We start from the raw sequence: 24324 nt of genomic DNA, 5'->3' as shown, positions 1-24324 counted from the left end.
CTTGTAACACTAACCAAAATAGCCTTGCTGTACTGGTGCTGCGAACGGGTGAAAGCAAGGGGAAACTACAGCCGTAATTTTTTCCGAGGGCATGCAGCTTTACTGTATGGTTAAATGATGATGGCGTCCTCTTGGGTAAAATATTCCGGAGGTAAAATAGTCCCCCATTCGGATCCCCGAGCGGGGACTACTCAGGAGGACGTTGTTATCAGGAGAAAGAAAACTGGCGTTCTACAGATCGGAGTGTGGAATGTCAGATCCCTTAATCAGGCAGGTAGGTTAGAAAATTTAAAAAGGGAAATGGATAGGTTAAAGTTAGATATAGTGGGAATTAGTGAAGTTCGGTGGCAGGAGGAACAAGACTTTTGGTCAGGTGAATACAGGGTTATAAATACAAAATCAAATAGGGGTAACGCAGGAGTAGGTTTAATAATGAATTAAAAAAATAGGAGTGCGGGTAAGCTACTACAAACAGCATAGTGAACGCATTAATGTGGCCAAGATAGACACGAAGCCCATGCCTACTACAGTAGTACAAGTTTATATGCCAACTGGCTCTGCAGATGATGAAGAAATTGATGAAATTTATGATGAGATAAAAGAAATTATTCAGGTACTGAAAGGAGACGAAAATTTAATAGTCATGGGTGACTGGAATTCGAGAGTAGGAAAAGGGAGAGAAGGAAACATAGTGGGTGAATATGGATTGGGGGAGAGAAATGAAAGAGGAAGCCGTCTGGTAGAATTTTGCACAGAGCATAACTTAATCATAGCTAACACTTAGTTCAAAAATCATAGAAGAAAGTTGTATACATGGAAGAATCCTGGAGATAGTAGAAGGTATCAGATAGATTATATAATGGTAACACAGAGATTTAGGAACCAAGTTTTAAACTGTAAGACATTTCCAGGGGCAGATGTGGACTCTGACCACAATCTATTGGTTATGAACTGTAAATTAAAACTGAAGAAACTGCAAAAAGGTGGGAATTTAAGGAGATGGGACCTGCATAAACTGACTAAACCAGAGGTTGTACAGAGTTTCAGGGAGCGCATAAGGGAACAATTGACAGGAATGGGGGAAAGAAATACAGTAGAAGAAGAATGGGTAGCTCTGAGGGATGAAGTAGTGAAGGCAGCAGAGGATCAAGTAGGTAAAAAGACGAGGGCTAGTAGAAATCCTTGAGTAACAGAAGAAATATTGAATTTAATTGATGAAAGGAGAAAATATAAAAATGCAGTAAATGAAGCAGGCAAAAAGGAATACAAACGTCTCAAAAATGAGATTGACAGGAAGTGCAAAATGGCTAATCAGGGATGCCTAGAGGACAAATGTAAGGATGTAGAGGCTTATCTCGCTAGGGGTAAGACAGATACTGCCTACAGGAAAATTAAAGAGACCTTTGGAGAAAAGAGAGCCACTTGTATGAATATCAAGAGCTCAGATGGAAACCCAGTTCTAAGCAAAGAAGGGAAAGCAGAAAGGTGGAAGGAGTATATAGAGGGTCTACACAAGGGTGATGTGCTTGAGGACAATATTGTGGAAATTGAAGATGAGGTAGATGAAGATGAAATGGGAGATACGATACTGCGTGAAGAGTTTGGCAGAGCACTGAAAGACCTGAGTCTAAACAATGCCCCGGGAGTAGACAACATTCCATTGAAACTACTGACGGCCTTGGGAGAGCCAGTCCTGACAACTCTACTATCTAGTGAGCAAGATGTATGAGACAGGTGAAATACCCTCAGACTTCAAGAAGAATATAATAATTCCAATCCCAAAGAAAGCAGGTGTTGACAGATGTGAAAATTATCGAACTATCAGTTTAATAAGTCACTGCTGCAAAATACTATCGCGAATTCTTTACAGACGAATGGAAAAACTGGTAGAAGCCGACCTCGGGGAAGATCAGTTTGGATTCAGCAGAAATGTTGGAACACGTGAGGCAATACTGACCCTACGACTTATCTTAGAAAATAGATTAAGGAAAGGCAAACCTACGTTTCTAGCATTTGTAGACTTAGAGAAAGCTTTTGACAATGTTGACTGGAATACTCTCTTTTAAATTCTAAAGATGGCAGGGGTAAAATACAGGGAGCGAAAGGCTATTTACAATTTGTACAGAAACCAGATGGCAGTTATAAGAGTCGAGGGGCACGAAAGGGAAGCAGCGGTTGGGAAGGGAGTGAGACAGGGTTGTAGCCAGTCCCCGATGTTATTCAATCTGTATATTGAGCAAGCAGTAAAGGAAACAAAAGAAAAATTCGGAGTAGGTATTAAAATCCATGGAGAAGAAGTAAAAACTTTGAGGTTCGCCGACGACATTGTAATTCTGTCAGAGACAGCAAAGGACTTGTAAGAGCAGTTGAACGGAATGGACAGTGTCTTGAAAGGAGTATATAAAATGAACATCAACAAAAGCAAAACGAGGATAATGGAATGTAGTCGAATTAAGTCAGGTGATGCTGAGGGAATTAGATTAGGAAATGAGACACTTAAAGTAGTAAAGGAGTTTTGCTAATTGGGGAGCAAAACAACTGATGATGGTCGAAGTAGAGAGGATATAAAATGTAGACTGGCAATGGCAAGGAAAGCGTTTCTGAAGAAGAGAAATTTGTTAACATCGAGTATAGATTTAAGTGTCAGGAAGTAGTTTCTGAAAGTATTTGTATGGAAGTGAAACATGGGTGATAAATAGTTTGGACAAGAAGAGAATAGAAGCTTTTGAAATGTGGTGCTACAGAAGAACACTGAAGATTAGATGGGTAGATCACGCAACTAATGAGGAGGTACCGAATAGAATTGGGGAGGAGTTAGTGGCACAACTGGACTAGAAGAAGGGACCGGTTGGTAGGACATGTTCTGAGGCATCAAGGGATCACAAATTTAGCATTGGAGGGCAGTGTGGTGGGTAAAAATCGTAGAGGGAGACCAAGAGATGAATACACTAAGCAGATTCAGAAGGATGTAGGTTGCAGTAAGTACTGGGAGATGAAGAAGCTTGCACAGGATAGAGTAGCATGGAGAGCTGCATCAAACCAGTCTCAGGACTGAAGACAACAACAACATCCATCAAACTTACTGTGCTGCATCAAATTAAGTAAAATGCACATGAAATGTTAAAGAGATTGCAGAGATATAAACACATCGTGTAAATGCATAAAATGTAGATTAGGTATTGATATTTCATTTAAAACTGCCAGCAGAATGATATCTCATTGTTTGTTCTTAAGTTACTGGGTTTCACCTCCAATGTAAAGCTGTGCGCAACATGCCCAGTTCTGTCCAGACAGACTTGCCAGCCGCTACGAAATACATTTCATTTGATTTTTTTTTTTTTTTAAAAAAAGAACTATTGTGTAAAAAAATTGATTTTGAGACATCTTACAGTCTAATATCTTTGCTCCACAAAGGACTGAATTTCTTTTCATTATATGCCACAGTTACTGTGGTGCATCAAATTAAGTAAAACACAGTGTGAAATTTTAAAGATTTAACAGAGGTAAAAAATTCATTCCATAAACTTTGCATATGGTTGATTTTAGCTCACACATTGCATTGAATGGAATGTAGACAAGAAAATGAAATTTTATTTACAATTTCAAACAGAACAATATCTTATTTCGTTCCTGAGTTATTAGGTTTTATATCTGATAGATGCTCACATGCAGTGCTCCCATTCACAGCCTTGCACATCATGAATCATGTAATCAAAACAAGAGGCATATTTTAAGAACATTTCAATGCACTAAAATTCAGTTTCTTTTTTTGACAACAGTGAGAGGTCAGCGGCTCAGGACACATACAGATGTCCATAGCAGTATAGGAAAACCCAAGTGGCATCCAAATACATGTTCACAGCACCTGGGGAACGGAGCAGCGTGTTGTGCGTGTGCATCCACAGCAGCGAAAGGGTTAAAGGGTTAAAAGAGTCACCCGTGTCATGTCCTCACTAAAGCCATCACAGGCCTTCTATCACAGATAGGATAAGCACAGTAAACAGTTGGATATCTATCTGTTGCACCTATGAACTTCAGTACTAAAGGGTAATAAATCACAACTGAAATATTTGTTCTGTTATTCAAGATTTCTTTGGAGCTACCCCCCCTCCTACTTCTATTATGTTGTTTGTTTGATTTTCCGTTGTTTGGAATGTCCATTCCTCTTAAACTCGACTGCCTACTACATTATTCATTGCTGCAGCATCTACAGCTTCAGAAAACTTTAAACACGAATCATTATTCCTCAGTGCTTCAGTAGCATCACTACTTCACACACTGGTTCTGCCTAATGATTCTGTTAAACTTCTGTCTTCCTTAATCATTACCAAAGTGAAAGCTGAACCTATATCTCCTTATATGAATTTGGAATCTCTATGGCATCATGACCTACCTAATCCAGGTGGTATCTTCTGATGTCTCCAGATCTTTCCCAAGTACATTTCCTCCTCTTGATCTGCGTATTTGTTATTACTAAATTTATTGCAAAACTCAGTGTCGCCTCTTTCTCACTCCTGCTACCAACCCCATATTCTCCCATAATTCTGTTTTTCATTCCTTCCACAAGGACAGTGTTCCTATCAACCAAGATAATTTCTTTTTCATCTCTCTTTACATATTGAATTATCTGTTCAGTATCCTTATATACTTTCTATATCCCTCTGCCTTATGCTTGTTTCAGTGGCGTGTAAAACTGAACCATTGTTGTTGACATTGGTTTGTTGTCAATTCTGACAACAGCCCTATTATTGAACTGTTTACAGCAAATAACACATTGCCATAACTTATACTCCAGATACACCATTTTCTGCTGCTGATAATATTACTCCATATTCATCTATCCAGGATTCCTTATCTTCTTTCTATTTCACTGATCATTACTGTATCACACTGAGTCACTGCATTTTGCTTTTCAGATTTTCTAGCTTCCCTAGCATACTCAGACTTCTGATATTCCACATTCAGACTCATAAAACGTTACCCTTTCACTGGTTATTCCATCTCTTTCTTCCCCTTGGTAGTCTCCTTCCTAAGGATCAGATGGGGGATTAATCCAGAATCTGTTCCAATGGTGAGATCATTGTCACACTTTTTCAATTTCAGACAACATGTTCTTTTGATAAACATTACCCGACCATAATGAAAGTGTTTCCATTGCCTTCTGCAGCCCTATACCGTTGATTACTAATTATTCTTCCACTTCCAGGGTAAATTTCTGACTTCATTTTCTTCAACAAGGCTGTTAGCGGAATGAGGGTGAATCATTATACCAGAATTTGTTGGCCAACACTGTTGTTGATATTTGTTTGAAATCAGTGATGGATTCAAACATGAGCCCCTGAATATTTTGATTAATAGTCAAAGACAAGGCCCTTAGACTATGTTGACAATACCTGGAGACAAAAACTAATCTTTCCTTGACTCCTGTTTGTGTAAGACAGCTTGCTGTTGCTGTCTGGTAAACTTTAAGAATTTTAACATCTTTATTCTGTCATAAATTATTCCACGACTATCATTACTGTAATCATTTTGTAGCATTTTAGAAGTTGGAGACCTAATGTGATTGGGGAAAATACATAAAAAAGGAAACAAAGTTATCTTGACATTATTCCCAACATTCCACACCAAGTTCGTCACTCATAATAATTGCACATTACAGCAAGATGAGTCACAACCCATCTGATGTCAATGCTCTTAGATATTTACACAGATCAGACACACTGCTGGCTCATACTTGTCTGGCAGTATCTTCATTTAACAGCTGTCTCTTTCTGGGTGTATGCACATGTATGGAAGTGGGCATGCTGCGCATTTCTGTCAACTAGATTTAAAAACCAATAGCTCGAGAAAGAAATGAGACACTACTTTGCTCTTAATTTTAAATAAAGTTTTGATACTTTTTGTGCATTTCATACACAGCAATGTACAGGTGCATTTACAAAGTTTCAAGAGTGGTCTCATAACAAAGAAATTTACTGAAAATTTATGTACAGTGAACTAAAAGTTTTCAAAATATGACCCCTGTCATAAAAACAGTGCTGCCAACATTTTTTCTATCATTCATAGGTTCCTTGGAACTTTCTGTGCAAAAGGCTGTCAAGGGACCTCATCAGAGCTGCCTGGACCACTGGAATCATGATAAATCACTACCTTTTCAGGTCTCTCTCGATTCAGGGGAACAAAAAGAAGTTGCTGGGAGCTAGGTTGGGACTGTAGGGTGGCTGCAGCAGTGTTGCCATGGTGAACTTGACTAAAACTTCGCTGGCAGTGAGCGACCTGTGAGAGGGTGATTTGTCACAGTAAAGAACTCTATAGTCTTTGGTCTCTTGGCAGACCCAATCCCCCAAATGGCAGAGCACTCCAGCTTAAAACTAACCTGCGACAGTCTATTTGGCAGGAACAAACGCACTTTCCCAAAAATTTTCATCAGTCCCGCTTGCTGAAGGTCTCCCAGTGTGGTCGTTGTCTTAAATGTCCTTGTAGCCATCTTTGAACCTCTTGTGCCACACAAAAACCATTACACATGACATGGTTTCTTCTTTACAGGCCTTTTAATCATACCAAAAGTCTCTGTAGTGGTTTCGTTTAGTATTGCACAAAACATTACCGAATAACGCTGCTCCAATCGACACCACATTAACGGCTCCGAGTTTTTGATGGTAGCCACTGACATGTACTCATGACACCAGCAATCTACTCCCTCCAATAACTCAGAGGCAACTGCCACCGGTGGTGTCGGTTAGCTGACGCCCCCCACTACTTCACTCAGTCAGTGGAACCAGTCTGTGCCCTCTTCCCCTACCTAGGAAAAAACCATTCTTGAAACTTTGTGAATGCATCCTGTATGACCTACCACAAACCACACAAAAAGTTTAGACTATATGCTTTTACCTCTGCAAACTCTTTATAATTTGTGAAATGGTTCACTTAATTTTATGAAATGCAATAACTATGACAAATAATGAATAGAAGTTCAGTCTTCAACTTTTGTAGTCCTGTCTTCCTCAGTTGTGTGTAATATTAAGGTATGTTGATGATTTTTACTTATGGACCATCTGACAGCAACTGAATAAAACACAATTTTAGTGCCATACACGTTTCACCTTTATTTTCTGCAGGGCATCATCAGTGGCCTGGAATATGTAGATATGTTTGCTATTTAATTTACATTTTTGTCACTGTGCATATAGGTTATAAACAGTTCTGGTGGTTGGTATTTCCTATTAAGTAGTAATGTTTTGAACTGTACTTACAGGTTGCATGGACAATTTCTTACATATTACACTCCTGTTGGGTTGGGTTGTTTTGGTGAAGGAGACCAGACAGCGAGATCATCGGTCTCATCGGATTAGGGAAGGACGGGGACGGAAGTCGGCCGTGCCCTTTGAAAGGAACCATCCCGGCATTTGCCTGGAGCGATTTAGGGAAATCACGGAAAACCTAAATCAGGATGGCCGGACGCAGGATTGAACCGTCGCCCTCCCGAATGCGAGTCACTCCTGTTGCATTTTTGCTGTTGTTGTTCTTCTTATGAATGCCAATTTGCGTTTTTTTTTTTCCCCACATTCCACAGCACTACGAACTGAACGCTTGTTTCAATGCAATGTTTTGGTTTCTGTTGCTGACTGTCAAATGTTTTTGCCGAACATCGAATGTTATTGCCAAACTTTCGAGTGTAATTATAGAAGTATCTGTGATCTGTTCGTGTATGCATTTGTGTGTGTGTGTGTGTGTGTGTGTGTGTGTGTGTGTGTGTGTGTGTGTTGCTGTGATATAATTCTTTTGTGCTGTGTGTGTGTGTGTGTGTGTGTGTGTGTGTGTGTGTGTGTGCCCACACACACACACACACACACACACACACACACACACAAATGCATAGACGAACAGATCACAGATACTTCAATAATTACACTCGAAGGTTTGGCAATAACATTCGATGTTTGGCAAAAACATTTGACAGTCAGCAACAGAAACCAAAACATTGCATTGAAACAAGCATTCAGTTCATAGTGCAGTGGAATGTGAAAAAAACGCAAATTGGCATTCGTAAGAAGAACAACAACACCAAAAATGCAACAGGAGTGTAATATGTAAGAAATTGTCCACGCAACCTGTAAGTACAGTTCAAAACATTACTACTTAATAGGAAATACCAACCACCAGAACTGTCTATAACCTATAGGCACAGTGACAAAAATGTAAATTAAATAGCAAACATATCTACACATTCCAGGCCACCGATGATGCCTTACAGAAAATAAAGGCGAAACGCGTATGGCACTAAAATTGTTTTTTATTCAGTTGCTGTCAGACGGTCCATAAGTAAAAACTGTCAACATACCGTAAGATGTTCAGTCCTTTATCGAGCAAAGATATCAGACTGTAAGATGTGAAAACATCAAATTTTTTCACCGAATAGCTTTCATAAAAGCAAATGAAAAGTATTTCGTAGCAGCTGGAATCCTGTCTCTCAGCGCAGATAGCAGCTTTAGACAAACAGTACAGCAACAACAAAGCTATGCTCAGCATAGAATGCAGAGAGCATGACTGCAGAAGTCTAAGGGTTGGTCTTAGACTTCCGAGTTACCAGCTTTATACAATTATGTTGTTAACAACAGCCTTCAAATCCACCAATCAGAGTGCAGATACGTGCATTATGTAAGCTCCCCCAAATCTGTTCAATGGATGAGTTAGTGTGTAGCTTTCTGAACTATGTACAGTTCTGCCTACAATCTAGTTTCATTTGTAATTTAGTTTCCTACTATCTCCACAGCCATATTCCTCTCTTATTCAAACAGATCACCTGATGATGACTTGCTAAAAAGTTGGAACCAGTTGTGATACCAACTGTGTGGCCCAAGGCGAAAAAATAAATAAATAAAATAAAATAAACCTATCAGATATACCCACCTCTCCCATAGCACCATAGTGTGGTGGAGCCATCACAAAGCACACGCAACCACGCGGGAAGAGATCGTCGATGGTGCGGTACTTCGGGCCGTCGGCAACCTTGTCTTTTGTCTTGATGTCCTTCACCGTCGTCTGGAGAGCATATGCTACAGGTGTGGAGCTCCACTGCAAAGGACCAGGTCAAGACTTCAGTGGAAATAACAATACTGTGTGACACAATTACATCGAGTGGAGTACTGATTGTCCTGAGGGACAGAGAGGACTTCCCTGTCTAGCAATAATGACCTAAACATGCAGAAAGATAAACAGTACAGGAGCTGAACAAAACAGTATGAACTCTTTGGAGCAATGTGTACTGTATCAATACCACCTATATACACTGACCCTCATCATTATGAAAATGGCAGACATAAACCTCTCTCAGTGATTTACAGTATGCGTAAATTGTAAATTGTAACCCCCCCCCCCCCCCCCCCCTTCCCCACACACACACCACAAAACATTTGTCTGGATGGGACAGACATTGGTACATGTGATGTACCTGTACAGACAAACAAATGATTACAACTTCAGAAAAATTGGACAACTTATTCAAGAAAAGAGCTTCACACATTCAGTAAGCCAATAATGCACTGGTCCATGTCTGTCCCTTACGCAACCAATTATTCGACTTGGCATAGATTGGTAAGAATTGTTGGACGTCCTCCTGAAGAATATCTTGCTAAATTCCATCCAACTGGTGCGTTAAATCATCAAAACACTGAGCTGGTTGGGTGCTCCAAACATTCTCAATTGGGGAGAGATCCGGCAACCTTGCTGACCAAGACAGGGTTTGGCAAGCACAAAAACAAACAGTATAAACTCTCACTATGTGCGGGCAGGCATTATGTTGCTGAAATGTACGCCCAGGATGGCTTACCATAAGACCAAGAAAATGAGCCTTGAATATCATTAGTGTACCACTATGCTGAAAGGGTGCCACTGATGATAACCATAAGGGTCATGCAATGAAAACAAATGGCACTCCAGGCCATCACTCCTGGTTGTCTGGCATTATGGTGGGCAACAGTCAGGTTAGTATCCCACCACTGTCTGAGGTGTCTCCAGACATGTCTCCAGCCTGGAACCTCACTGCTGGAGTAGAATTGTCATCAGCGGTGAGTCCTGCTTAGAACTGAGTCCCAATGACCAGTGAAGTAGTGTTCGGAGATGCCCTGGGTAGCAGTGGTATACCAGCCTGTCACCCATGATAACGCCTGACAGCCAAGAGTGGTGGTCTTGTGGCACCATTTCATTTCATTTCATAACAGGACCCTTTTCGTTGTCATCTGCGACACCCTTACAGTTTATTGGTACACTGACTACATTCTACATCTTGTTTTGTTGCCATTCATGGCGAGCCGCCCTGGGCTTACATTTCAGCAAGATAATGTTCGCCCACACACAAGTTCCTACCACTTGTATTCGTGCTTTCCAAACCATACCTTAGCCATTAAGGTCACCGGACCTCTCCTCCATGTGAGAATGTTTGGCATTACTGGCAAGGCCCTCCTACCAGCTTGTGATTTTGACAATCTAACACACCAACTGGACATCCAACAACTCTGTCAAGCAACACTAAGATGTATAATTGCTTGCATAACGGCCACAGGTGGACCAATGCATTATTGACTTCCTCAGTTTGTGAAGCTTTTACTCTTGAATAAATCATCCAATTTTATCTGAGATTGTATTCATGTGTTTGTCTGTACAGGTGCATCGTGTGTACCGGCGCATACTCGGTAGTGGGAAAATTTTGTTGGCTGAGCAAATAAGTGGGGAATATACTGAACTGAATGAGAGACAGTGCAGTGCCACAAAGCTGTTGGTTCTGGATCACTCAATCCTGCCACTTGCACAATCACAGTTAATGTCCAACTGTAATTAATTTTGTACTTCAATATATTATGAAGTTATTACATTTTATATTTTAATATGCTACATTTTCAATTTTTATATACATAAATTTTTTTGAACACTGTTACTTACTCCGTAATTAATAAAAAAATTTTAGGTACAGACACTATAACTTTTTGTCATCTTGCTGCATTACACCCTACAAGTCATTTTCTTACTGTCTTTGGGGTGGCTAGCTGACAATCCTCAACAAACTTGAGTCTTCTGTGGCACTTATTTACTTCAAAGGAAAGAGAAGCCTTGTGTTCGCCCAAAAAATCTTACACAGTTTATCCAAAAGTATTTGAAAAGGATCAGAAGACTGGAGCAACTAAACATACAGGTGACGCCATCACTGATCACAAAGTTGCACATTTTCCTTGCACTGAATAGCACTGGTAAAGTCACCTGCTCTTAGGTGAAATTATTTCTAAAATTTGGTTTTCATCAGGAGGTGTCTTTGCAGGTTCTACACTCTAGAAAACAATTATGCATCACCTGTTTGTGAAGAACCACCTCGCTGTTATTGATGATGTGTTTTATGCCACAAAGAATCGCTGCGTGGACCAAAACTGACGTAGAGCCGATTTCCACGCCCCTCTTGGTCATGTACCTGGTAGGAAAGCAAGCAATGAAATAATTTGTAACAAACGGAAAGCACATTGCTACAAACACTGCACACATCCTTCACACAGTCAATATGCAGAAGTAACAGCATTCACATTCATTTTCCTTCTATGAAACTACAGAACATCTTCAAAAGTTTTTTTGTGAACATTGCCAGAGCAGAGGAATAGTTAGCATCACATGAATGAGCTCAAGATGAAAGTTGTAGATTCACACTGGGGGGACACGTCACACCATCCCAGCCGCACTTCCAACAGCCACTGTACGTAACGCATCACGTTACATCACATTGAGGGTGAATCAAATATAAATGGGATTCTTGTTCCTGAGCATCAACAGTTGGTAGGAATGGATCTGCATTTCTAGTAGTGTTGGGTGGGACCATTAAGAGTAGGATACATACTTCCAACAGCATCATCAGTAATGCTCAAGATATCAAAGCAACAGGAGTACCCCTCCACTGCGCAGTGTGCAATTACAAAATTTCTTGCTTGTGAAGAAATGTACTGTGCAGTACATGTACTAGTAACAATGAAATTCAGAAGCTTAAACTCATCAATTTGTGCTGAAGTACAGTAGGGTTTTTTTTTTGTGCTGTACTTTACAGTAAACCATTAGAGAGATTGAGGCCGGTAAGTAAAATATCTTATCTCACTGTAAACACACAGTTGTCTAATGCAGTGAAAGAAATGTTGCTAACCAGACATAACCCCGAGTCCATGCATTAAAGCCGCACACAAGGGCTCAAAGCTAATGTCAATACTTGACTTAGGTTGGGATGATCAGGTGAAACAGACCGATAGGCTCGACTGCTGCAAATGTGGTGAGCTACATCATCTGGTGAGGTCACATGTTCAAAATTGTCATCCCCTTTCCACCTTTCAACGGCCTCATACCTCCTAAACTAGTAGGTTTCTTTCTAATTCATACAATTAAATTTAACTGGTTTATGCATTAATCTTTTTGCTTCTACAGACAGGCTCTTTGCTTTCTGTGCTGAGCCAGTTTTTGTTATGGCTGTACTGCTCACCAAATGCTGGTATCTGTGCTGAGAAATGTCATTCCAGCCTCTATGAAACACTCGTCCGATTTTTCGAAAACTATTATGTGAAAAAATTTGATTTTTGCACATCTTACAGTCTGATATCTTAACTCAATAAAGAATTGGATTTCTTTTCATTATCTGTTATATTTACAGTGCTGCATCACATTAAGTAAAACAGTGAACAAAATTTTAAAGAGTTTGCAGACGTAAGAATGCACTGCGTAAACTTTGTATATGGTCGATTTTAACCCTTACTTTGCAGTGAATGAAATGTAGATAAGATATTAAAATTTCATTTAAAATTGAGTACAGAATGATGTCTCATTTCATTGTCACATTATTCAGTTTTATAGCCGACAGATGACTGGACGCAGCACGCCTAGTTCCATCCATGCGGACTCACCAGCTGTTGTGAAAGACTTATCATCTGTTTTTAAGAAAACTATTACGTGAAAAAAATTAATTTTTGCAAATCTTACAATTGGATATGTTCACTTAATAACGTAATAAAGGTTTTTTTTTTTCTTTTACTGTGCCGATACATTACAGTGAATGAAATGTAGATAGGATACCAAAATTTTACACAGAATTGAGAGTAGAAGGATATCTCATTTTGTTCTCCAGTTATTGTGTTTTATATCCAAAGGATAACTGCATGCGACAGGCCCATTCATACAATCGGCGTATCTCAAACGATTCAAGATACTGAAACGAGGTTTTTACAAATGACAGCATGCAATGAAGCACATTTGTTGTACGATAAATACCCGAAATGTTTTTATTCACTGAGACATGGAAATAACTCATCCACAGCAGTGAGAGTTCAGTGGCTCAGGGCACACTGAGACATCCTCAGCACTGTAGGAAAACCTGAGTGGCACGCTTTTACAATCGACAAGACCTGGGGATTAGCATAGCAAGACGTAGCAAGCATAGCCCATGGCAGCGAAATGGTTAATAGCATTAAGCAGTACAATGCCAATTTATTGTCAGAACACTATACTTGATAAGTTTATGTGATTTGCTTGTCTTTTTATAATGTATGCCGTGACTAGTCTCACATCCCTGAAGTTTCTCCTTCTTGATGGGAATGTACAGAACACAATGATTGACTGGACGAAATGCTGCACGCTCTAGGCTGACTACTCACTGTCTCTTGATGGCCTGCACCTGGCGCGACCACGCATCCCTCCCTTCGGCGCTCTGCCTCTCCTTGTTAAGCTGGCCTGATGCAGCCAATGACAGGTTGAACTCGTGGTTCGAAACAGCATACACCCTGTGCACAAAAATGGGGTAATAACAATTTGCCACTCTAGAATTATTAAAGAACTTACAGCTAGTTGAAAATTATTGGAAGTCAAGCAAGATGCAATGACACAACACGATTTTAATGTTAACCATTCAGATATGCTGAACACACAATGTAATGCATATGTAATGTTTAGAAACTGTAGGTGGAAACATTAACATAAACACTACTCAGGGGTTAGGCCTAGGGTCTGTTCCAACCAGCTGACTGCTACCTACTACACAGTACAAGGAGCGATCCACAATATTCAGATGCGAGATCAACGTGCCACCAATCTCTCTGGCAATTATTGCCAGTATATGAACGAATAGAAGCATATTTCACTTGGGGAACCAGGAAAATCCAATGTACCTTTCTAGAAAAGGGAAGCAGCTGTATGAATATCAAAAGCTCAAATGGAAAACAAGACTCAGCAAAGAAGGGAAAGCTGAGAGCTGTAAGTAGTATATAGAGGGTCTATACAAGGGAGATGAATTTGTAGGCAATATTATAGAAATGGAAGAGGACATAGATGATGATGATGATGAAGTGGTGGTGGGATATGTCATACTGCTAGAAGAATCTCAAAGGGCAGTGAAAGACCTACGTCGAAATAAGATCCTGGGAGTAGATGACATTCCAGAAGAGCCTGCCAGGACAAAACTCTTTCATCTGGTGTGATAGATGTTTGAGACAGGCAAAATACCCTCAGACTTCAAGAAGAATGTAATAATTTCAATACCAAAGAGAGCAGTTGCTGACATGTTCAAAAATTATCGAATTATCAGTTTAATATGTCACTGTTGCAAAATACTAACACAAGTTATTTACAGAAGAATGGAAAAACTGGAAGAAACTGACCTCAGGAAAGATGAGCTTGGACTCTAGAGACGTGTAGGAATATGTAAGGCAATACTGACCTTATAACTTATCTTTGAAGATAGGTTAAGGAAAGGCAAACCAATGTTTATAGCACTTGTAGACTTAGAGAAAGCTTTAGACAATGTTGACTGCAATGCTCTCTGTGAAACTCTAAAGGTATAGGGGTAAAATACAGGGAGCAAAACTTGAACAGAAACCAAATGGCTATTATAAGAGTTGAGGGGCATGAAAGGGCAGCTCTGGTTGAGAAGGGACTGAGACTGGGTTGTAAACTATCCGCGATGTTATTGAATCTTTGCACTCAGCAAGCAGTACAGAAACCAAAGAAAAATTTGGAGTAGGAATTAAAATTCAGGGAGAAGAAATAAAAACCTTGAGGTTTGTTAATGACATCGTAATTCTGTCACAGACAGCAAAAGGCTTGGAAGAACAGTCGAACAGAATGAACAGTATCTTGAAAGGAGAATATATGATGAACATCAACAAAACTCACACGCACGACTGCAGTCTCAGGCAACTAAAATCGCACTGTGAGCAGCAGCACCAGTGCATGATGGGAGTGGCGACAGGGTGGGCATAAGGGGAGGATGGAGCAGGGAGGGGGAGGGATAGTATGGTGGGAGTGTTGGACAGCGAGTGCTGAGGGCACATGACTAGTTTCACGGGTAGCCCTGCCTTTGATAGGATAGGTGATGTTAGTGACTGGACTGGAGTACATGGTGGGAGGATGTATGGGACAGGTCTCGCATCTAGGTCCATCACAGGGGTATGAGCCATGAGGTAAGGAATGGGGAGCAGGGGTTGGGTAAGGACGGACGAGTATATTGTGTAGGTTTGGTGGACGGCAGAATACCACTGTGGGAGGGGTGGGAAGGATAGTGGGTAGGACATTTCTCATTTCAGGGCACGGCAAGAGGTAATCGAAACCCTGGCGGAAATGTAATTCAGTTGCTCCAGTTAGAGGCTAATTAAATACATGAAGTGCAGTGTAAAAACAATTATCAAATTTTTAATTTTCGAAATAAATGCCACTGCCATATGGCATTGCTAGTTGCTTACATGAGCTAATATTTCGTGTTTACATAAGCACTCAATGTAGGTATGGCATGGTCATATATAGATATAATAATTAATCCTTTAGAGTGCAACATTCACAAAATGTTGATATGACAAAAGTAACCACATATATAAACAGTGACTGAATTATTAGACGACCATAGTGCCATACATATAGTGGGGATGTAACAGGATGAATCAATCAATGTATAATCCTACTTTGTATTTAGAACAAACTGTTCTTACAACTGACTCATAGTTACTTCCAGCACACTTTTCTTTTTCTTCTCTTCTGTATATTGAATACAATGTGATTTTCATAACAGCACATTTGCTATTTCCCTCCTGAATTTTAATTGAGAAATTTTTGGTTCGCCTGATTTATTGTACAGAATCAAACTCTTTTGCATAGCTACATCAAGCATCCACGTCAACAGCAGCCAATACCAATTCTTGCTATGAATTGCAGTTTGGTAGCATCCCAGATTTTGATCCATTTGGTCTGTTCCTCTCATGTACATGATATAGTCTGCAATTAATTGAGGCCTCAAGATTTTCACATGAAGAGGAGATGACTGTGATTATGGCATTTCCATCCAGCAGTCCATTATTTCTCTCAATTGCAATGTCACAGCACCGAAGATCTTCCTCATGGAGAAATAGCCTATACTTTTAAGTGAGCTTTTTTCCTTATTTTCACTTATAGTTCCAATGGCTGAATATCTGGAGAATTTTAAAAACAACAAAAGGACAGAACCAGAAAAAAGATTATCCATGAAATTTGCACATCCCTCTTCTCTACTGGAATTTCATCAAGTTATATCAGTAAATGGCTCGCTGCCTTGCTAAATACACCAACTGGGGAAAGGGGGAGGGGGGGGGGTTGATCCAGCACTAAAGAGGAATTGGGAATTGTGTGACATAAATGGAAGTTGGTAGGTGTCCTCCTACATCTAAAAGATGGTGTCTAACTTTTGCACCAGGTGCATAAGGGTGGTGTTCGTAATGCCACTATATGGATGCAAATTAGGATTGCTTTAAACAAACATTGTAATGGTCATGAGTGTTAGTTACTTTTGAGATTGGATGCAGTGAGTTGATGTTAGTCATGACTGACTTTAAGGCAACAAACACACCATTATCAACATCTCACTCTGTTTGTAACAGAGTCATGTGACAGGACTACAAGAAGCTGGATGCTCCCTGTGCAATAGTGAACAAAGACTTGGCAGAAATGTAGACATTGTACACGACTGCTGGCGGTGGTGGTCACAAGAATGTACGATCGCAAGAGCAGGCTCCAGATGGCCACGTGGCTCTGCCGAGAAGGAAGACCATCATGTTCAGCATATGGCTCTGGCACATCACAGCATCAATTTGAGCAGCAGTTGGCACCACAGTGACACAACAAATCGGTTACTTCAAGGACCATCCCGAGCCAGACACCCTGCAGCATGCATTCTGCTGACCCGAAACCACTGCACCATTTGCGACTTCAGTGGTGTCAAGCAAGAACCCTGTGAAAGGGCAGGGTGGAGGTCAGTTGTGTTTTCTGATGAAAGCTGGCTTTGCCTTGGTGCCAGTGATGGCCATGCGTTGGTTAGGAGGAGATTAGTCTGCGTGTTATACACATTGGACCTACACCTCAAGTTACGGTCTGGGGTGCAATTTCATATGACAGCAGATCCCACACACCCTGACTGCAAATTTGTACATCAATCTGGTGATTCGACCTGTTGTGCTGCCAGTCATGAACAGCTTTCCAGATGTTTTCCAACAGGATAACGCTCACGCACATACTGCTTTTGTAACCCAACATGCTCTACAGAATGTCAATATGTTACCTTGGCCTCCTCAGTCACCAGATCAATCTCCAATTGAGCACATATGGGACATCATCAGATGGCAACTCCAACATCATCCCCAAACAGCATTAACAATCCCTGCACTGACCAACCAAGTGTTACAGGCATGGAACTCCATCCTACAAACTGACGTCCGGCACCTGTACAACACAATGCATGCACTTATGTTGCTTACATTCAACATTCTGGCATTTACACTGGTTATTAATGTTCCAGCATTTCACCTTTGCAATAGCTTTTTTCGCTTACATTAACCTGTGATCTTGCAATGTTAATCACTTAAATATGTTACTTACACAAATGTATTCCCAAAATTTCATTTCTCTACAGTAATTATTGTTTTGGTGCTGAGATTTTTTTTCCTCATCATTGTACTTTCCTCTACTCTTTAGGACCTTTACTGTGGTGGTGCTCAAAATTGACTAAATAGCCATTATTAGTGTTAATAATCTGTATTTTGTACCAAAATCTTATTAGTTAACCCCCAATAAATTCCTTACAACCATGGTGGCCAAAATATTTAACAATGCTTTTGCCATATGCCTGGTTCTCCTCAAGTTCAAAATTATCTATAAACTGCTTCTTTAGCATTTCCATAACCAGATAGATTTTCCAAGCCTTACGTTAAGGTCAATTTTGGTGTTACCACCATAGTGCAGAAATCGACAGATTTGTACAAGTCTATCATGCCTCAAGAAGTTACATAGAGCTCAGATCTTCATGTCATCATTACTATCCCAGTAAATCCTTTTATTAGCACTCAACTGCCAAGAAGATACATTATCAACAAGCCTATAATGGTATACTCAACACTGGTAAGTGATGTGTAAAATGGTAATCACAAAATTGTTAATTATATAGGAAATAACACATTCACTTGCCCTCATTCTTGTCTCCTGAAGCTTCATCTGATTTCTACACTGACATCTGAAGGCTCCACAAAAATCCCTCATGTAATATCATCATTTAGTAATATGTCTACAACTTCAGGAAGTGAAAAAACCTGGCCTAAAATATGATACATGAAAAATAATGTAGCAGTGCAAACACCTACTGTTGCCAAAGGGCAACACCAATGTTCAAACTAAGATATGCTGATCATTATTTCAAGTTGTATTATAACATGGAATGTAGCAATATTATGAAAAGGAAAGTTGCTACTCACCATACAACGGAGATGCTGAGTTGCAGATAGGCACAATGCAGATGCACTGGTGCTGCTGCTCGCAGTGTGGTTTGTGTGTGTGTGTGTGTGTGTGTGTGTGTGTGTGTGTGTATTTTTAATGAAGGCCTTACTGGCCGAAAGCTTTATTTGTGACAGTCTTTTTGTTGTGCCTATCTGCAATTCAACATATCTGCTATGCTGGTGAGTAGCAACTTTTCTTTTCATAACACTGTTACATTCCATCCTGGACTTTCCATTGTTTGATTGTATTGTAACATGGGTTATTTGTGAGAATGACCTGTTTCACTGAGGATTCTCACACTGTTTCTTATAAAAATTTTATGTTGTGGGAACAATCCATTGTGTGCGCCCCTATCTGTGGTCTGTGCAGACGGTACATACATAGTGAGGTAACATAGCATGGGCAAGGTGCAACGTGGTGAGCACAGTAGCACTTGGTGGACGTGTGTGTTTTGGCCTTGGTGATGCCCCCTTGAAGGTGTCATGAACACCTCAGAGAAAACAGGCATACTACAATGTAAACACTCAAGACAAATGAAGACTGTAAATCTTATGTCTTTAAGTCGAGTTCGATGTGGTCAGATGTACTGATCAATGTATTCGAGTTTATGACTTAATAGATATTTGGATCTATCTCCGTAATTGATGAAAATAGTTTGAACAATACAGCAGATTATTATTGAAGATGTGTGTCATTCGGTACCTGAACTGAGAGTAAACCAAAGAAAGACGAAAGTAATGAGAAGTAGCAGAAATGAGAACAGCAAGAATCAGAATTGGGGATCACAATGCTATGTAGGCAGCAAAATAACCCATGAGGGAAGGAGTAAGGAGGACATAAAAAGCACACTAGCATTGGCAAAAAAGGCATTCCTGGACATGAGAAATCTAGTAGTATCAAACGGAGGTCTTAATCTGAGGAACAAATTTCTGAGAATGTATGTTTAGGGCACAGTATTGTGTGGTAGTGAGACATGGATTGTGGGAAAAGCAGAACAGAAGAGATTCAAAGCACCTGAGATGTGATGCTACAGAAGAATGTTGAAAATTAGGTGGAATGATAAAGTACAGCATGAGAATATTCTCTGCTGAATCAATGAGGAAAGGAATATATGGTAAACACTGACAGAAAGATGGGACAGAATGATAGGCCATCTGTAAAGACATCACAGAATAACTTCCATGGTATTAGAGGGAGCTGTAGGGGGTAAGAACTGTAGAGGAAGACAAAGATTGGAATACATCCAGCAAATAATTGAGGACATAGGTTTAATTGCTTCTCTGAGATGAAAAGGTTGGCACAGAAGAGGAATTCAATGGCAGACCACACCCAACCAGTCAGAAGTCTGACGTCTAACAAAAAGAAGAAGAAGAAGGAGACTCACTCTTACAGCATCACCCCGCCTGGATATGAAGTCAAGAGAACAAGTTCACGCACAGTTGTGGTACGGAGTAGCTGGACCACAAGAACAAAACTAAAAGACAGCTGCACTGGACGAAGAACAGTCAAAGGTAACTTAGACCACATCACACTGAAAGATCTGCCATGCAGTGGTCCCTATTCACGGTGTTACACCCAAGTCACCCCCCCCCCCCCCCCACCCACCCACACACACACACACACGGGATGAAACACAGCAAAATTTTTAATACCATACTACTGTATTCAGTAGTATATCTATAATACCACTACAAAACATGTTTCTAAAAATAAAATTAAAAAATAAATAAAATAATTTATATGCTCAATAATAAACTCACCCAAAGCGTCACTCATGTTTCTTGCAGCACCTGTCAACGGTCTTATTACTTTGATAATAGCATGCTACATTTGAGGAAATGCTCCCCGCCATTTTCATTCTAGCTTGAAATTTGTATACATAGGAAAATATTTAACAGAGTCGTGTGTACCACTGTAATATGGCAACGTGAAGCATTAATGGGTTAAACACTCGCATGTTCTTTGTACCATCATGCCAGATTGTGCTTTCTTTCTTCTCAAAATCACTTTGTCAGCACACTGCGAGAGCTCTGAAGTGCACAGCTGCTGATATCTTCACCACTTGAAGGCACACAGGTTAGAGAATGCTTCGGCTTCCATAGGTAGCATTTATATAATGTAATATGTGCATTTATGTGTGGATATAGACTTGCCTTTGGTTTTGTGCAACATGCAGCAGCAGGGTGAAGTCAGAAAATTTTGGTAGCTTATGCAACTCTACGGACTCTTGTTGTGCACTAAAAGGAGCCAATAAACTGGCAATAAGTGTTAAGGCAAATGCTGGCAGTAAACAGGAAACCCAGGTTCGAGTCCCAGTCTAACACAATCTTCAATTCTCACTACATACTTATTACACTGCGTGTTCAGCATATCCAAATGGGTAGCACTGGTATCACTTCATGTCACTGCATCTTCATCAGTTTCATCCCCATCGATCCATTCATTTTATTCACTTCAAGGTTAGAAGTGTAGAAGCAGATCAAGAGTATTAATTTACAACTATATGCAATGCTGCACATCATTTCCCTGTGTTACCTGGCTTCCACCAAATGAGGCCACGCCACAAAGATGTTCTTGCCGAGGAGGTGCGTCGCAACTTCCTCGGGATCTGGTTTGCCTTGGTTCTCGATAGATAGAATCATATTTTCACCTCTAGAGGGCTGGTCAAATACGTGGACCTCACGCTTCTCCAATTTTGCCTGTAATAAACATAACTTTATTCAAAAGGAAGTGGAGGGGGTCGCTAATAGTATAAAGAAAATTGGAACTGTACAGTGATGATGATGATGATGATGTTGATAGTAGTAGTAGTAATAATAATAATAATAATAATAATAATAACAACAACAACAACATTGAAAATGTAAGTCTATATTTAAGAGACACTGATGACTGTATGAAGACAAATTGTCACACATTAATTAGATGATGAAGATTTCTTGGGTTATCAGTCAAGTTGAGGTGTCATTCTGTGACAACGTTTCGATAAATTTCCTACTCATCACATTCAGGTGAAGCGTCAGGTTCATGTCCAGTTTTTATCTCTACAGAATCTGGATCACTGCCTCCCCTGCCTTGTCTGTAACAGCTGAGCCTATAGCACATCCGGAAGGAGTGTTCAGATGGTGGTGAGGGTGACTCCCGGCACACTGGAGGGTCCTGGTGTTGCGTCCTCGCACTACTTGTTTAGTCCATCTGCTGCCTACACCTCTTTCACATCAGGGCACTCTTGACATACTATTGCTGGTATTAAATCTCATGTGAAGCTCAGTTGGAAATTACACAATTGGGAATTACACAATCCCACTAGATGAGATCATCAGGGACCTGTACCTCCACTGCCTCTTTGATGATCGAGTCTCAGAATCTCTTCATCCAGCACAACACCTCTGTCTGTTCAAAGATCAAACATATGACCTTGTATCCATCTTTTTGATTTGCAGCTCCTTGTATTGGGCATGTTTGCAATAAAAATTTTTTTTTTGGATTTGAGGTCTGCCAGTTATGCAAAACACCGTTTTTCTCAGTACCCAAACATGTTTCGGCACCACCGTGTCATCATCAGTGGGTTTTCATTTTTATTTTTCTGCAATGTGAACATTTTTGTTACATGATTATAAAATTATGCATATTTTTAATTCAAACAACAGATCGTTTCTTTTGTAAATACCTTTACATTTGGTGAGCATGAATTTTCTGGACCACTTTTGTGTTGATTATTAGAGGTAGCTTGTCATCTACAACCAAACGATGTTGATGAGAAAGATTTTTTCTTTTTTTTCTGAGAGTTAACCTGTCTTCTAGAGTGTAATTTAGTTTTTCGCGATGCTTTCGCGCCTATTTTCGTATTTACTTACGTTTACGTGTGGCAAGCACTTCCATTATCTGCATCGTGCTGAGATGTTGTGATGCATACGTAACTATAACAAGTATTTTCCACAAATAACATAGTAAAATGCTTTTCACTACACCAGAACACAGTGTGATTGTGCTTTGTTATGTGTCCCAGCCCAGTCAGTGTTCATTTGTTCACCAGAGAGTTCGGCGCCAAATTTGAAATTTTATTTGCATTTTATCTCTGTGTGTGTGTGTGTGTGTGTGTGTGTGTGTGTGTGTGTGTGTGTGTGTGTGTGTTCTGTGTCCTTCTTAGCTGTGTGTGCCGTCTTTTACAATGGTATTCCTATTTGTGTGTAAATGGTGCGCCTTTGCAGATTTTAGTGTATTTATTTTGTGTGAGTATGTGTGTGTGTGTGTGTGTGTGTGTGTGTGTGTGTGTGTGTGTGTAGACTTTATTGGTTTGTGCTGTTTTTATTTGTAAAGTTCCTTTAATGTATTAAATAGTGTACCCTTGCAGAGTGTAGTGTATTTGTTTAAGACTAGTTTTCCTTGCGCTATTGCCTTCTGTATATGGAAGTTTTCCTCAATGGTCAGTTTGCTGTATAGGCTGTGGGTGGGTTTTAGTATTCTGAAGTCTGTTTCTATTGTGGTTGGCTGGTGGTTGTTGGCTATAAGGTGGTCAGCAAATGTGCTATGGGAGCTGTTGTTTTTTAAAGCTCTGAGATGTTCTGAATATCTTGTTTTGAAGTTTCTGCATGTTTGTCCTATGTATACTGACTGGCAAGTGTTGCATGTGAGTTCATATATTCTTGACCTGTTAAATTTATCTATGGGTGTTTCTTGTGTTCTGATCTTTTTCTGTGTTGTGTTCTCTGTCCTGTATCCTATTTGACCTTGGTTAAAGCTGTGCTCTGCCACTACAGATTTATCTGTTTGTCCGAGGCAAATGCTTGTCTCATGTTCCAAGCAGCACAGGAAAATACACCAATGTGCCTGGCCGATACACTCATTGCCACGTTCACAATGTATGCTGTAGACTCCATGTGTCCATCCACATAACAGTAAAACGCCTCTGGTTTCAGATGTGTGGTTCTACTGGTATGTGGATGACACATCTGAAGTGTGGCCACAGGGAGGAAAAAAAAAAAAACTGCAGGAATTTCTTTACCACCTTAACAGCATACACAATATAAAGTTCACCATGGAGGTAGAAGAAAATGGATGCCTTCCTTTCTTTGACATCCTGATAAGGAGGAAAACTGGTGGCATGCTGGAGCATTCTGACTGTAGAAAAAAAATACACAAGCAGACCAGTACCTAAACACCAATAGCTGCACCGTCCAGCACAACACAAATCTGTTGCACAAGACATACGTGACAAGGAAGTTCTACTCAATGAGCTGCAGCATCTGAGGGAAACTTTTGCAAGAACACAGGTAAGACGCGCTCAGCAGCTGAGCAAGAAGAAGAAATAAGACAATTTGGAAGAAGATATAAAGCATTTGGTGCTCCTTCCTTCTGAAGCCAAAATTGCTAGGGCATTACAGCACAACAACATTAAAACCATTTTCCACTCATTGGCTAAAACCAAAAATATGTTTGGCTCAATGAAATACAAACTAGGACTACGAATAGATGGAGTCTACAGCACCAGTTGTGAGTGTGGCATGCAACATATCGGACAGATGCAAA

At 40.1% G+C, this 24324-nt stretch overlaps 1 protein-coding gene across 1 annotated transcript in view; it reads right to left on the bottom strand.

Moving 5' to 3' along the window:
- Positions 1-24324, bottom strand: part of LOC124552402 (5'-3' exoribonuclease 1) — a 183738-nt gene that overhangs the window by 87068 nt on the left and 72346 nt on the right. The window contains exons 15-18 of the mRNA XM_047126666.1: positions 21331-21494; positions 13668-13793; positions 11344-11458; positions 8911-9075 (exon numbers count right to left, since the gene is read on the bottom strand). Of these exons, the coding sequence (XP_046982622.1) occupies positions 8911-9075; positions 11344-11458; positions 13668-13793; positions 21331-21494 (570 nt within the window). The remainder of the gene's footprint in view (positions 1-8910; positions 9076-11343; positions 11459-13667; positions 13794-21330; positions 21495-24324) is intronic.

The sequence above is a fragment of the Schistocerca americana genome, chromosome 10 (genome assembly GCF_021461395.2).
Source record: "Schistocerca americana isolate TAMUIC-IGC-003095 chromosome 10, iqSchAmer2.1, whole genome shotgun sequence".
NCBI lineage: Eukaryota > Metazoa > Arthropoda > Insecta > Orthoptera > Acrididae > Schistocerca > Schistocerca americana.
This window is presented reverse-complemented; position numbering and strand designations above follow the sequence as displayed.